A 14,449-nucleotide genomic window follows, 5' to 3' on the forward strand; every position below is an offset into this window, starting at 1 on the left:
TTATATGTTATATTTATTTTAAGTAAAATAACATAAATATTGCCTGCCTCACTTTCCCAGGTACTTTCAGCTTGTTTTTCGTATTCTAACTTGTTCCTGTTGGTCACTAGGATGTCCACCACGGTAATGGTACCCAGCAGGCCTTCTACAGCGACCCCAACATTCTCTACCTGTCTCTTCATCGCTATGACGATGGAAACTTCTTCCCCGGCAGCGGGGCGCCGGATGAGGTAAGAAGCGCCATCTGTCTATTGTGTATGTGGTGTGTGTGTGTGTGTGTGTGTGTGTGTGTGTGTGTGTGTGTGTGTGTGTGTGTGTGTGTGTGTGTGTGTGTGTGTGTGTGTGTGTGTGTGTGTGTGTGTGTGTGTGTGTGTGTGTGTGTGTGTGTGTGTGTGTGTGTGTGTGTGTGTGTGTGTGTGTGTATTAGTGGATACTAGTGCTAGATACGAGCACGATCTGAACATCAAAGTCAATGAGTGATCATTCTCAGCTACTATGTCTAGCTTTAGCAAGTTCATGTTTGGATACAGACCAATATGAAGCACGTGCCTGTGTGGGAGCTTGCATTTGCATGCATGTATGTACAGTATGTATGGGTGTGTGTGTGTGTGTGTTGGCCCATCTCTGAGGGGGAGAGATTTGTTGCGGTCTGGAAGCCTGTGTGTGAGCTTCTGACAGGTAGGTGGCAGCAGTTCCAACAAGAGCTGCCAAGACTCTGTACATTAGCTCCAGTGCTCTCAGCTCAGCCACTCCAGCAGTGGAAGACATATAGTGTGGTCTGTGTACTGGTCAACTGTCTGTCTGTATTACAATCAAAGCACCACACACTCCTGAGAAGTGCCACAGAACAAGTGACACTTTTTGACAATGACATCCTGGGTCGTTCCTATATGACCAGTATAAATCTTTAAACTGAACTCTGGAAAGACAGCTCTATGATGGCTCTACTTATAAAAAAATGGAACTGAGCCTTTAAATGTCTCCATGGAAGGGGCCTGTCTGTGAAAAGCTGTGAAAAGGGAGTGAACCAGCGGAATGTGGGCCTCTGGAGAGGAGAGAGACAGAGACAGAGGAGAAAGAGCTGTGTAATGTTAACCCTTTCAGACGGGAAGGGTTGCTGGTTGAAAACCAGGGAGTCTTGAATCTATAGAGGGAGATCTTAAAAAAGAAACTATATAACAATTAAATGTTTAATGTGTACAGTAAAAGTTTTCATAAATGGCATGCTTATAATTAATAGGAATTAACTGTCATTAGAGAATAATACTAAAAGAATGATGGGTAAAAACTGCTTTCTGGAGGAGATCTTTTAGGAAGCTTGATAAGAAATCCTAGGGATGGCTTCGTGCCCGGTACCATGTCACGTGATCCCCACAGACAAAGCAGTTGTCTGTTCTGAAGGGATAAGGGACTTTCTGTTACTTAAAAACCACTAGGTAACGAGAAGTAACGTTAGTACCAAGAAGGAGGAGCTCATACGAATTACGTATTGTACTCTGGTTTGCTAAACAAAAGTGACAGCCTGTGACTTGACTGTGTTCAGACCAATCGGAAATATTGTAAGATGGATATAAAAGGGATGGTTGCCCTTTCAAGAGGGGGATTTTACACTGAGCTGGAGAGAGAAGAAGAATGGTGCTTAGAGACTTTTTTGAGAGATGAGAAGAATGCTGCCAGACACGGGGCACAAGCCGTGCAGAGATGAGATGTTTTGTTCTGTACATATTTTTACTGAAATGGACACTTTTCCACTTCAGTCCTCTCTTGTAACTAGCTTTTTCTAATTAAAATTACCTCTTTATAAATATCCTTTGTATCTTTTCTTCACTCTCAGACGGCCGGGTAAGCATTGAAATGTGTTCTGCATTTGTAACTTCACCCCATGCATTTTTGATTAATGATAAAAACGTTAGAAGTGTGGCTTTATCAAGTAAAGTAAAAGGAGACTTATGATTATGCATTAAGGACTAAAGGTGAATTCTGTATATTGAGATTATCAAGTAAAGCCATATAGTGATAATACGTGTAACGGATTAGGGAAATGGACCTCATCTAATTAAAGAGAGTCCGTCCCAGTGCAAATAGAATAAAAATATACCCCGCAACTCCATTTAATCAACTGTATTACTGGAGGGGACGGGGGGTTCCTGTGTGTGAGCCGAGGTCTGGTGAGTTTAAGCCCTGAACGTTATAGACAAATTGAGTCCTAGATGTCTCACGCTTCGCGGGACGCTGCTTGAAGCTGGGATTCGGACTAAAGAGTTATGGGATAATCAATCTGACCTCGGTTTACGACCGGTACTCAACATGGCGTCCCTGGGTGGGCATTTATACTAACCAAAATAGGTGCTAAACGGCCGAAGAAGACAGGACTACTGTCAAAAGCCTCTGGAGTGAAATTAAATCACAGATTTGGCTAAAATTAAAGTAGAAAGCTCTACTGGCGACTCGAGTGGAAGGCTCTACTCGGGGATATCACAAATGAATAGAAAGCTCTATCTTGGTGATTAAAGCAACGTTTACTCACAACTAAAGGGTAACATAATGTTTATAGAGCTCTGGGGGGAGTTACAAGTGCAGCATAATTTCGTGCTTTGCCCACAGGAAGCGAACTGGCCCTACCCAAGGCGAGGGCTCCCTAGCCCAAAGACACCGTTTGTAAGGAGGGGGAGCTGGATGTGAAGCGAAGTCAAAACGACCGTTCACAGAAAGGCGAGGGCTCCCTAGCCCAAAGACACTGTTTGTAAGGAGGGGGAGCTGGATGTGAAGCGAAGTCAAAACGACCGTTCACAGAAAGGCGAGGGCTCCCTAGCCCAAAGACACTGTTTGTAAGGAGGGGGAGCTGGATGTGAAGCGAAGCCAAAACGGCCGTTCACAGAAAGGCGAGGGCTCCCTAGCCCAAAGACACTGTTTGTAAGGAGGGGAGACTGGATGTGAAGCGAAGTCAAAACGACCGTTCACAGAAAGGCGAGGGCTCCCTAGCCCAAAGACACTGTTTGTAAGGAGGGGGAGCTGGATGTGAAGCGAAGTCAAAACGACCGTTCACAGAAAGGCGAGGGCTCCCTAGCCCAAAGACACTGTTTGTAAGGAGGGGGAGCTGGATGTGAAGCGAAGCCAAAACGGCCGTTCACAGAAAGGCGAGGGCTCCCTAGCCCAAAGACACTGTTTGTAAGGAGGGGAGACTGGATGTGAAGCGAAGCCAAAACGGCCGTTCACAGAAAGGCGAGGGCTCCCTAGCCCAAAGACACTGTTTGTAAGGAGGGGAGACTGGATGTGAAGCGAAGCCAAAACGGCCGTTCACAGAAAGGCGAGGGCTCCCTAGCCCAAAGACACTGTTTGTAAGGAGGGGAGACTGGATGTGAAGCGAAGCCAAAACGGCCGTTCACAGAAAGGCGAGGGCTCCCTAGCCCAAAGACACTGTTTGTAAGGAGGGGAGACTGGATGTGAAGCGAAGCCAAAACGGCCGTTCACAGAAAGGCGAGGGCTCCCTAGCCCAAAGACACTGTTTGTAAGGAGGGGAGACTGGATGTGAAGCGAAGCCAAAACGGCCGTTCACAGAAAGGCGAGGGCTCCCTAGCCCAAAGACACTGTTTGTAAGGAGGGGAGACTGGATGTGAAGCGAAGTCAAAACGACCCGTTCACAGAAAGGCGATGGCTCCCCTAGCCCAAAGATACTGTTTGTGAGGAGGGGAGACTACGTGACACGCAGCCAAGACGACCGTTCACTGAATGTTCCCTGGATGGCTACCTAGCCCGAGGCTACGTGACGCTAGCTAAAACGGCGTGTTCACTGGAACATGGGCTGACAAGCCAGGAGTGAACTGAATGCTAACTGGATGACAACCTCCAGCTCCAGGAGACGCTGAGGCAGCGGGAGCGGGAGCTCACGGCCCTGAAGGGGGCGCTGAAGGACGAGGTGGCCACGCACGACCGGGAGATCCGAGACCCTCAGGGAGCAGTACAGCACCGACATGGAGAGGCTGAGGAGCAGCATGGAGCAGGTGTCCCAGTCTCAGGCAGGTATCGAGGCAGAGCGGCAGCGTGTGAACACCTCGGTGCGCTCCCTGCAGCAGCAGCTAGAGGACTGCAGGGACGAGAGTGCCCACTGGATGGAGCAGTTCCACACCACCAGAGACGAACTGCGAAGCACCAAACAGGAGCTGCTGCAGTCTCGTCTGGAGAAGGAGGAGTTTGAGGAGGAGCTGAAGGAGCTGCAGGAGCGAGATCACTCCCTGCAGTGCATAAGCCCAGGACCACGTGGTCACGAGGAAGTGAGGCAAGCGAGAGCAACCTATATATCTCCCCGTGGTGAACACTCAGGGGTGAGAGTGACATCTACAAGGTCTCACAGACAATCACCAAACATAACAGTCACTAACCACCCAGTCTGGACCGATAACTCTGATACACCATGGTCAATCCTCACCTTCACTGGACCGTCACTGACGAACTATGGTAGATGGGAAACAAGCATGGTAACGGCAGGAGGCTCTTACTACCGAAACCTGAGGAAACAGGTAATGGAAAAAAGGACCAAAAAGCCCCTGAAACCAGGCAAGGCAGTAATCACAGAGTGTGATTATGAGGTGTTTCACGCGGAGAAAATTGTTCATGTGACACTAAGTCAAGACCAATACAAGGAGATAGAGTCCTCACACATAAACTGGGACAGACTGGTGTCCCGTATAAAGGAACTACTGCAGAAAAGGGAAATCTATGCTGGCCACGGTACTAAGGACATGCCCTACCGACTAGCCATAAACCTGATGTGGGGCAGGTCTCGAGGATATGGCCAAAGAGGCATATGGTTGGGGAAAGCCGTAATCAGCGCGATCTCAAGCCTAAGGAGTGCAGGGCACACGGAGATCCGTCTCATGATGGAACCTAGGGACCATGAGTCAATAACCCTGGCCGTGGATAGAGCCGGGGAGGGTGAGGAAGACGAGGACGATGAGCCTGCATTGGTACCTCTCACTCCCCCTCCGAACCCTAAGGGATCGGGACCCGTACCCAGGAAAGAAAGGTCCAACTCCCAGAACTCCTCCCGAGCAGCGGAGAGAGGGAGATCATCCACACCCAGGAGACCGACAGTACCGTTCGAACCTGAAAAGGCGGAACCTGCGCGATCTCAGGCCAGGAGTATCCATAGACTTCTAGGCCGTCCCCCGGACTCAGGGGACGACCCAGCAAGTAGCGAACAGGAGTATACTGATCTAAATCAGGACTCAGGAATGGAGGGAGACCGGGATAGGTCAAGCTCCAGAGCATCCTCCAAGTCTTCATCTCGATCAAGATCTAGGGAGAGAGTTCGGTACCCGAGGGGCGAACCTCCTAGACCTCGAAACAAGAGAGCGAAACCGGTCAAACTGAGACCTATAGGCAAGGGGCCTACTCTGAAAGGCACCACCTTTCAGTCACCCTCAGGCTTGACCTGGAGCTCAGGATTGGAGGACGTCTCCGAAGAGAGTGAAGGAGACTTGGAAGGAAAGGAAACAGGGGATATTATGCCAGCATATCCCGTGAGATGGGGAACGGCTCAGGCCTTAGCCCGGTCACCTCTGGCAGAAAAAGTGTTGTCTCACCCTGGGGTAACAGAACCATACAAGCATGCACACTTACATGCAGGCTATGACATACTACGTGAACAGGTGTACAAGCTAGACAGGGCCATGGCTGAAATAGCCAGGAGAGAAAGAAACTGGTTGAACGAGGCCCCGTCCATAAGCCCAATCCGAGCCCTGAGACACAGCACAGAGGAACACCGACCGGAAGTGAGCCCTCACTCCATACTAGCCCAATCTCCCGGAGACATTTACCGACCGAGAGGAAAGAGTTCACATACAGGCAGGAGTCTGCGTGACAGCACCCAATATGGAGAAAGCAACAAAGCACAAGAATTGTTAAGCAAAACCCAAGTGCTCAAAAAACTGGCCCCAGAAATGCTTCGAGGGGAGACCCAGGCTGCTTATATCCATAAGTGTGCTCAGATTTTCCATGGGTCACCTCTCTATGATGACCCGGAGGCCGCTCGCATTTTGAGACACCTCAAAGGACTGGAGGTCCCCGAAGGGGCTTCAATGGCCCAAATGATGGAAATGGAAGTAAGAATCCCCGGTCAAGATCCAGGGGAAAATATGGTGGAGAAACTAATCCCACAGGTGCGAGACGGGAGCTTGTCTCTCACTGTTGCAGCAGAATCAGTCATACGTGGAACGCCTAGGCGAAGATCAGGCTTACTGCTTGAAAAGCTATTCATCGGTGTACCAGGTGGTAACCGTCTTGCAGCCAAATGCGCAGCATGGTCCCGAGACCAGTTACGGACGGAATGCATGCTGTATGACCAAGTCAAAATGCTTTCTCAACACAAATACTGTAAAGATGTCCGTCTTTTCTCTAAACCAGAGTAGAGAGGACGAAAGAATTTGTAATCTATTTCATGCAAAGGGGATTTCCTGACAGCTACCATCTGGTAGGTTAGCACCTGTACCAACCATATCAGCTGCGTGAGATGTACACTCACCAGCGCCTATGGATAAAAATTGAGACTCTGCAAACTCTCATCAAGCTTAGCACCTTGACGCGGGGGGACAGAGCGAGCATCAGGGTCTCTATATCCGACGGGCCTATCAGATTTGTGGGGACTCGGAAGCTTCAGCATACAGGACGCTGTGGTGCTTGGGCGGCCGAGTCACTGGTTTATAGGTCTGTCAAAACGGATTGGAGGTTCTGGGGCTTAGAACATTCGTGAGTTGGGCTTTATGCTAATTGAATAGGTATCAAAAGCCGAAAGAATATGAACTGAAATAACTGCGGTCAGGGGCCTCTGGAGTAAAATTTATTACAGATTTGAGTTAAAACCTTACTCAAGTGTGATCTTATCAGCAAGCAATCCTCTCCAACCAAGACTCCTCCTAAGTGCTCGAGATCTGGAACAATGAGTGACGTAGAGGTCTGCAAAGCGCAGCAGACAGCCTAAGAGGTAAAAAATCTATCAGGAACAAGAGAGGGTTCATAAGGAACCACTTGAAGTGGCGTTTACTCGCGACTAATAGGGCTAGGGAGCCCTAAAGTCACTTGAACTTGAAGTAACTAAATGCTTACTTAAAGTCAGAACTTAAGTAGAAAAAACTCTACTTTGTGAATAGCAGGCTGAAATAGCCATTGCGAGCAGGCTGAAATAGCCATTGCGAATAGGAGCGAATAGCAGGCTAACTAGCCATTGCTAACAGGACGAGGCTACTCACATGATCGGACAGGTATATGATAACCTTGGACATGCCGGAAGCAGGAGGATGTTGGTATACCTGAGAACTAACAACATTCTCATACATAAAGCCAAACAAAGAGCAACAACAGTCCGAAAGATCTGTGAACAATGTGCGCTGGTAAGGGGGACGACAACATCAATCTGGGTGAATATTATGACAAGTCGGGGTTCAAATAGGAGCTTTGCCTATGTATGTGTTTGTGAGCGTGTGTGTATGTGTGTGTGTGTGTGTGTGTGTGTGTGTGTGTGTGTGTGTGTGTGTGTGTGTGTGTGTGTGTGTGTGTGTGTGTGTGTGTGTGTGTGTGTGTGTGTGCGTGTGCGTGTGCGTGTGTGCGCGTGTGTGTGTGAGTGTGTGTACGTGCGTGTGTCTGTGTCTGTGTCTGTCCATGTGCAAGTCAGACTGCATCTCTCCATGTGCATTCATCACTAACTTAGTCATGTGTATCTGTGTGTGTGTCTGTGTGTGTGTGTGTGCACGCATGCTGTAGGTGGGCAGTGGAGCAGGCGTGGGCTTCAATGTGAACATGGCCTTCACTGGAGGCCTGGACCCTCCTATGGGAGACACTGATTACATGGCTGCCTTCAGGTGAGAAGACACTTCACTGCTAATTTCACCCCAGAACAATGGAGGCTCAACTCCACCAGTCCACCCCCTCCTCCCAGTCACACAGGCCATTCAGGCCAGTCATCTGTTTTCCTGGAAGACAGGAAGAGTGAAAAGATGTGAGATGCTTGTTAAGCACTAATATACCTACTTTATATTTATAACTATTCTATACTTTCATAACCAAGAGATGGAGAGAAGTGTACCATAGCATTGATGTATAATATTGTACAAAACACCTTTTGATTCTGGTGCAACTCCTTTAGACTCTTGGTTTGGACTATAGGGCTGACCCCGATTAGTCGAATAGTCGACATCGAAAGGAGTCGTAGTTGACTGCCAACCTCTTAGTTGAATGCAAAAAAATTATAAAAAAAATAAAAAATTTAAATCTTTTATTCTTTCTAAAAGCAAAGAGGCCTAAAAGCGTGGCTAACACTAATGGCGCGCATACCAGAGAGGCTAACTGCCTAAGAAAACGGGCACAGAGGCACTGAAAGAGGATTTCACCTGTATAATGAATACACTAGACTAGACAAATATCAAGATGTATTCATCAGTGGACCAATTGCATGCTTTCGCAGAGGACAAGAAGCCTTCAGTCGACTCCTTCAGACAAAAGCACCCCCCACAGCCCAAATGGAATGATAAAAAAATAATAATAATAAATAGGATATATTTTTTTTATAATATATATATTTTTTTTGTAGTCGACTGCCAGTCGACTATCGGAAAATGTTGGCCAATCAAAGTCGACTATACAAATCCTTAGTCGGGGGCGCAGTGGGCAAGGCGCTTGCCTCTAACGCAGGAGACGCTGGGTTCGAGCCCAGCTCTCGGCGTTGCTACCGGCTGGCCGGTCGTTCATACTAACACAATTGGCAAGTGTTAGAGGGTGGGAAAGCCGGTGGGTGGGGATTGGACGTTGTGGACAGCGACTCCTACAGGTTGGTTTGGTGACGCCGGTACGGCAGAAGCAGGAAGTAGCGGGGGCAGCGTGAGCCTCCCACGCGTTACTCCTCGCCACTGAGAGTTCGAGCTGCTGCGGTGAAAAGATGCGACAGGCTGCCTCCTCGTGTACCGGAGGGGACACATGATGCAAGGCTTCTGTCCTCACTACAGCCGACCAGTGGGAGGCATAGTCTAGCAACGTTCAAGACAGGGGAGGGAAGAATTGGATACTACGAAATTGGGATGGGAGAAAAATAGAAAAATGGGGAGAAAAAGTGGATACAAAAAAACAAATCCTTAGTCGGGGACAGCCCTAGTTTGGACACGTCACTACTTTAACTCATTCAGCGCTGGAGGCCTAGAGCATCTTAGTTCCTATCACGCCAACGCTCTAAAAGATAGGAATAAGTGGCAGTTTTTGCAGGGCTATATATTCTATATTATAGCTATGGATACAATACTATGGCCATTTGACATCAACTATCTTATCGTTCAATACTATTTCCAAATCAAATGTATATAATAGGTATTATGTTTCATCATGAATTCATGAAAGGGGGGGGGGGGGTTTGAAGCTTTGATCGTCACCAACGGCATACGTTGTGGAGTAACGTTACACACACACATCAAGGTCAAATTCAAAGCAGGATTGATATCATTTAGTCCTTACCTTCACTAGGAGGTACCCCAAAAAGAATATTCCAATTATGTGATCGCGAGTCCAAGTACTGGTGTCCATCGTGTCGCCAACATAATCCACCACAACAGATGCATCGGAGGCATTTGACGCTTCTCAATGCGATCGGGATACCCGCTCGCCTCGCCTGACAAAGAAAAATGTGCCCGGAGACATTTGATCGTTGCACAGGCCAAGATATAAGGTTTCAAAGGGTGCTCGATACTGCCACCTGGGTGGATGCGGCCGGTATTGCACTTTGGCATTCTCAGGATGATTCCCCATGTTTACCCCGAGTCCATGTGCCAGTAATGAATGGAAATATAGAATAAAAGAAATAACGATGAAAACCTGACTATACAGGGCGGCTGGGTGGCGCAGCGGACATTGCGCTCGTCACCAACGCAAGAGACACCGGATTCGAATCCGGCTGTCGGCGTTGCCTCCGGCTTGGGCCAGTTGTCATACTAACTCAATTGACAGAGTTAGTGGCTGGAAGTCGATAGGTGGTAATCTGGACGTTGTGGACAGCGACTCCTACAGGTCGGTTGGGGGACGCCTGCACAGCAGAGGCAGGAAATGGCGGGGGTAGTGTGAGCCTCCCACACGTTACACCTCGCCAATGAGAGTCCGCGCTGGCAGGTGAAAAGATGTGACAGGCTGGCTCCTCGTGTATCGGAGGAGACACGTGATGCAAGGCTTCTATCCTCCCTACAACCGGCCAGTTGGGGGCATATGCGAGCAACGTTCAAGACAGGGGAGGGGAGAATTGGCACAGCGAAATTGGGATGGGAGAAAAAATAGAAAAAGAGGAGAAAAAGTGGATAAAAAAAGAAAACCTGTATAGTCGGGTCTGGCGCTGAACCGTCAGCGAGATAACCCGACTATCCTCGTGTCTGGCGTCCAAAGAGTTAATAAAGTTGTAGCTAAGGGGCTACACAACCCTGACTGTATTTAGATGTTTAGATTAAACCACTGCTAAAGAATGTTAATGGCCAGACAGTATGAGTACACAAAATGGCGGACACTCTATTAACGGCGTGGGGACAGGGATACAATTTGAACAAGCATTTTAATGTTAATAGTAAACATACATATTATATAACACAGCTCTCCTTTAATAATAGAATGTCAGTGCAACAACGTCAGAGGTAACGATAGTTCCTATACTACGGGTACCCGACCGGTGGAGCTCTGAATGGAGTGAGACGGAGCGAAGCGGCACAGGGAAAAGCAAGATGGTGGCTGGAGACGGTGGTCCTCTGGAGTTCCTACTTCCAGAGGGCTGCAGACACACTTAGGATAATCCGGTCGTCGCTGGGGAGGAAAGGGTCTCGTACGGACCGGTCCTTGTATTCCTAGTGCCCGATGGCAGGATTAATAGCTATTAGTCCGAAAGCCCGTTGGCATGGATGATAGCTAGTTAGCTCCGTTTGTACTTAAAGCTAACCCGCAGGAGGTCTTCAATGAGTAGTCCAGAACGTCGCTGGGTTCAACTATAAGTCTCTCCACGTTACTTCACTTACACAAGTCACTATACTGTGCCAATAAGGGCTCGACAATATTATGGTTGTATCTAAGTAGCCGTGCGGCTCTCTAATAACGATACGTTGCCTGGCCGTCCTGTTTACAACTGCGCCAAACGTTACTTCTCTCTCACTCTGTTAGTTTTCCTGTGGACTGAGCCTGTTCACCCATACAGATCAATACGCTCTCTCAATTGTCCGGGCATGTCTGAACATGTTCTGAAACATGTCTAGAGGGGCGCGCGCACTGGCGCCTACGGCGTTAAGAATGGGACATATACAAATAAGCGAATGATGAATCCTGTTAGGCAAACAGATGACGTGAAAATATATATCTTATATATATAAACAATATATAAGTTATACAAAATAATAAACACAGACTTTCAGTGTTAATCTGGACCTTCAGAACAGCCGCCCCCTAATTAGTCCGAACCTAATTAGCAAATAAAATTTGGGGCACAGATTAATATTAAGGGTCAAGTCAACTTCTCCATAATGGGCTGTGGGGAGTTGGAAGTAATCTATAAAGTCAGTGGGTTATCGTCGTCGTCAGGGGGGTCAGGGAACGCAGGAAGCTCTATCAACTTAGCTACTGGTCTGGTATAAGTCCGCCCTTGGACGATGACTTCTGCCGCTCTGACCTTCCCATCCGAACCATTGATCACTCTGCTCACACGGCCGGCTGGCCACGTAGCTCGGGGTAGTGACTGGTCTATGATCATCACGACGGTCCCCACGGTCAGGTTGTCCCTGTCTTTCACCCATTTCTGACGGGCTGGAAGGGAGGGTAAGTAGCGTAGGAGGAAGCGGGCCCAAGACTGGTCGGCCAGTACTTGGCTGTGTCTCCACATTCTCCGTCCGTTCCTCCCGTTCTGTCTGTACACCGTCTGAGAAAGGGCAGGGTCCGGCCGCCCCATCAAGAGGTAGTTTGGGGTGATGGGGTCGATGTCAGCTACGTCGCTTGGAACGTAGCCGAGGGGCTTGGAGTTCAGAACTCCCTCTTCTCGAGCCCTCAGGTAGGCCACTGATCCGTACGCCACTTCTGAGGCGTCGATGAAGACGTGCAAGTCGACCTCACAAGTCTCCAAGCGCACGGTAGGAGGGAAGTAGCTCTGCGGGATGGCCACCTCGTGGAGTAAGACAAGTTCATCCTCCCACTCTCTCCATGTGGTGGCTAGGTGCTCGGGTATGGGGTCATCCCAGCCCTGCTCCTTGGCCCACAGTTCTCTCACCAGCATCTTCGCCCGGGTGGTGTAGGGGAGAATACACCCCATTGGGTCGTACTGGCTGGCGAGTGTTCGGTACACACTCCGCCGAGTGGTCAGTCTAGTCGTGGACGTCTCCTGATCCATCCTCAGAGGTGTGTGTCGGTAATGAAGCGAGTCCGTCTGGAAGCAACCGGACGAGGCCCAGAGTCATCTCTTGCGCTTCGCTGGGGTGTGCGCCATCCAGGTCTCGCTGCTCGCGGCCTTAGTCTCTGGAGGGAGGTGCCGGAGAACTTGAGGGTCGCTACTGGCCCACTGTCGGAGGTCGAATCCACCTTTGGCTAACGAAGCCCGTAGCTTCAGTAGGATGCTCTCTGCTTCTTCTGGCGTGGATACGCTCTGTAGGCAGTTGTCCACGTAGAAACTTCGTTCAACGCTGTGTCGGACATCATCGTCGGCTCCGGGGTCTTCGGCCACGTGCTTCTGTAACGCGAACGTGGCGCAGCACGGGCTGCAGGTGGTGCCGAAGGGGAGTACCTCCCATTGGTATATCGAGGGTTGTTCGTCGTCGAGCCTCTCCCTCCACAGAAACCTCAGTAAAGGCTTGTCTTCCTCCATCAGTCGAACTTGTAGGAACATTCCCTTGATGTCGCCGCTGATGGCCACTTTGTCCTGACGAAAGCGTATCAGGACGCCGAGGAGGGAGGGTCCGAGTGTCGGGCCGGGCAGGAGTAGGTTATTCAGATTCTGCTGTCCAATCTGATAACTGCAATTGAACACGATGCGGTTCTTTCCGTTGTGGGTGACCTTGTGGTGGGGCACGTACCAGGACTCTGTCGTCCCTTCTGCCTCGTGGTCATCGATTTTCTTTATGTGGCCGGCTGTTACCAGCTTCTCGATCTCGGTGCGATAGATCGTTGCTTGGGGGGATCCTTGGCGAGGCGCCGCTCAGTGCTCTGTAGGTAGTGGTGCGTCGCTCCCTTAGGCACATGCAGAGTGGGCATCCCTTCCCGCCTCAAGAGTGGGGTTGCGCATCTTAGCACTCCGTCGACCTCGACCCTCGTAGTCTTCTGCTCTAGTAGAGCGATGGCATACTTGTCCTCTTTGGACCGAACCATCTTGCGTTCGTTCTTGAATGGCAGCGCGTCTAGTGTCCATAGCCTCTCAACGTGCTGTAGGAGAGTGTTGTCTGTGTCGCTCACCTTGGTGTAAAGGCAGTGTGTGGACATTGGTCGGCTGGAAGGCCCGGAGAGGGGGCCCTGGAGCGTCCACCCCAGTCGGGTCTTAACCGCGGCTGGGCATCCTCTGGGTCCGATGTGGACCGCATCAGTTGGGACAATGAGGTCCGCGTGGTCGGAGCCAATGAGTAAGGTCGGTGTAGCGCCGCTGATGAGCGGTATGGGCAGTTGGCGTAGGTGGTCGTACTTTTCCCTCAGCTGTGGGATGGGGTAATCGTAGCGTGACAAACCTATGTCGTAGCTCGTGAACGCCTTGCTGATGCTGTACCGCTTCTCAGGCTGGTCGATCGCTGCAATGGTGAACGAGACGTTCTCACCTTTGATTGTCTTTAAGTCTCGACGAATGGTACGGAGGGTCATGGTCTCCTCTGGGCCCCGCAGGTCCAACTGGGTCGCGGCGGAGGCGAGGAGGAGTGTCTTCTCCGACCCGTCGTCGAGGACGGCGTAGGTGTCGAGTACCTTGTCCCCGTGACTGAGGAGTACTCATACCACCTTGAGGAGCACCCTGGAGCTCCCACTTTTCGCGGGGTCGATGTAGAGTACTTCTGCTCTCGAGTTGCTTTGTGGGGCTGGGTTTCGCTTGTTGCTCTCGTGCAGTGCTTCGAGGTGAGCGCCGTCACACTTGCCACACTTCTTCTTAAGGCAGCTGCTGCCATGTGGCCGCGCGCGCAGCGGAAGCAGCGGCGGTTAGCTTTAATCCACTGACTTACTTCGACGGTGGTCAGTTTCTTGAATGCGTCGCACTGTGACAGCCAGTGTTCGTTGTCGCAGTATTGACATGCGATCTTCCATTTCTCCTTGGCGGGGGGGTTGTGACTCTTCTGTCGTGACACTGACTCGGCCTGGTGCATCACTGTGATGGGCCTGCTTTGGTCTTTAAAGGTCCCTCTTTAATGTTCGAGCCACCACATGCGAAGGTGTCAATTCTTAGGCTGCTAACCTCCCTGGCTAGGAAGTCCGCAAGATCCAGCAGTGACTG

The 14,449-nt window shown here is 50.0% G+C and overlaps 1 protein-coding gene across 1 annotated transcript in view; it reads left to right on the plus strand.

Moving 5' to 3' along the window:
• Window positions 1–14,449, plus strand: part of hdac4 (histone deacetylase 4) — a gene marked incomplete at both ends in the record, with an annotated part of 128,197 nt that overhangs the window by 91,399 nt on the left and 22,349 nt on the right. The window contains 2 exons of the mRNA XM_084311365.1: window positions 111–230; window positions 7,756–7,853. Of these exons, the coding sequence (XP_084167491.1) occupies window positions 111–230; window positions 7,756–7,853 (218 nt within the window). The remainder of the gene's footprint in view (window positions 1–110; window positions 231–7,755; window positions 7,854–14,449) is intronic.

The sequence above is a fragment of the Notolepis coatsorum genome, assembly GCF_963971535.1.
Source record: "Notolepis coatsorum genome assembly, chromosome: 3".
In the NCBI taxonomy this organism is placed as follows: Eukaryota; Metazoa; Chordata; class Actinopteri; order Aulopiformes; family Paralepididae; genus Notolepis; species Notolepis coatsorum.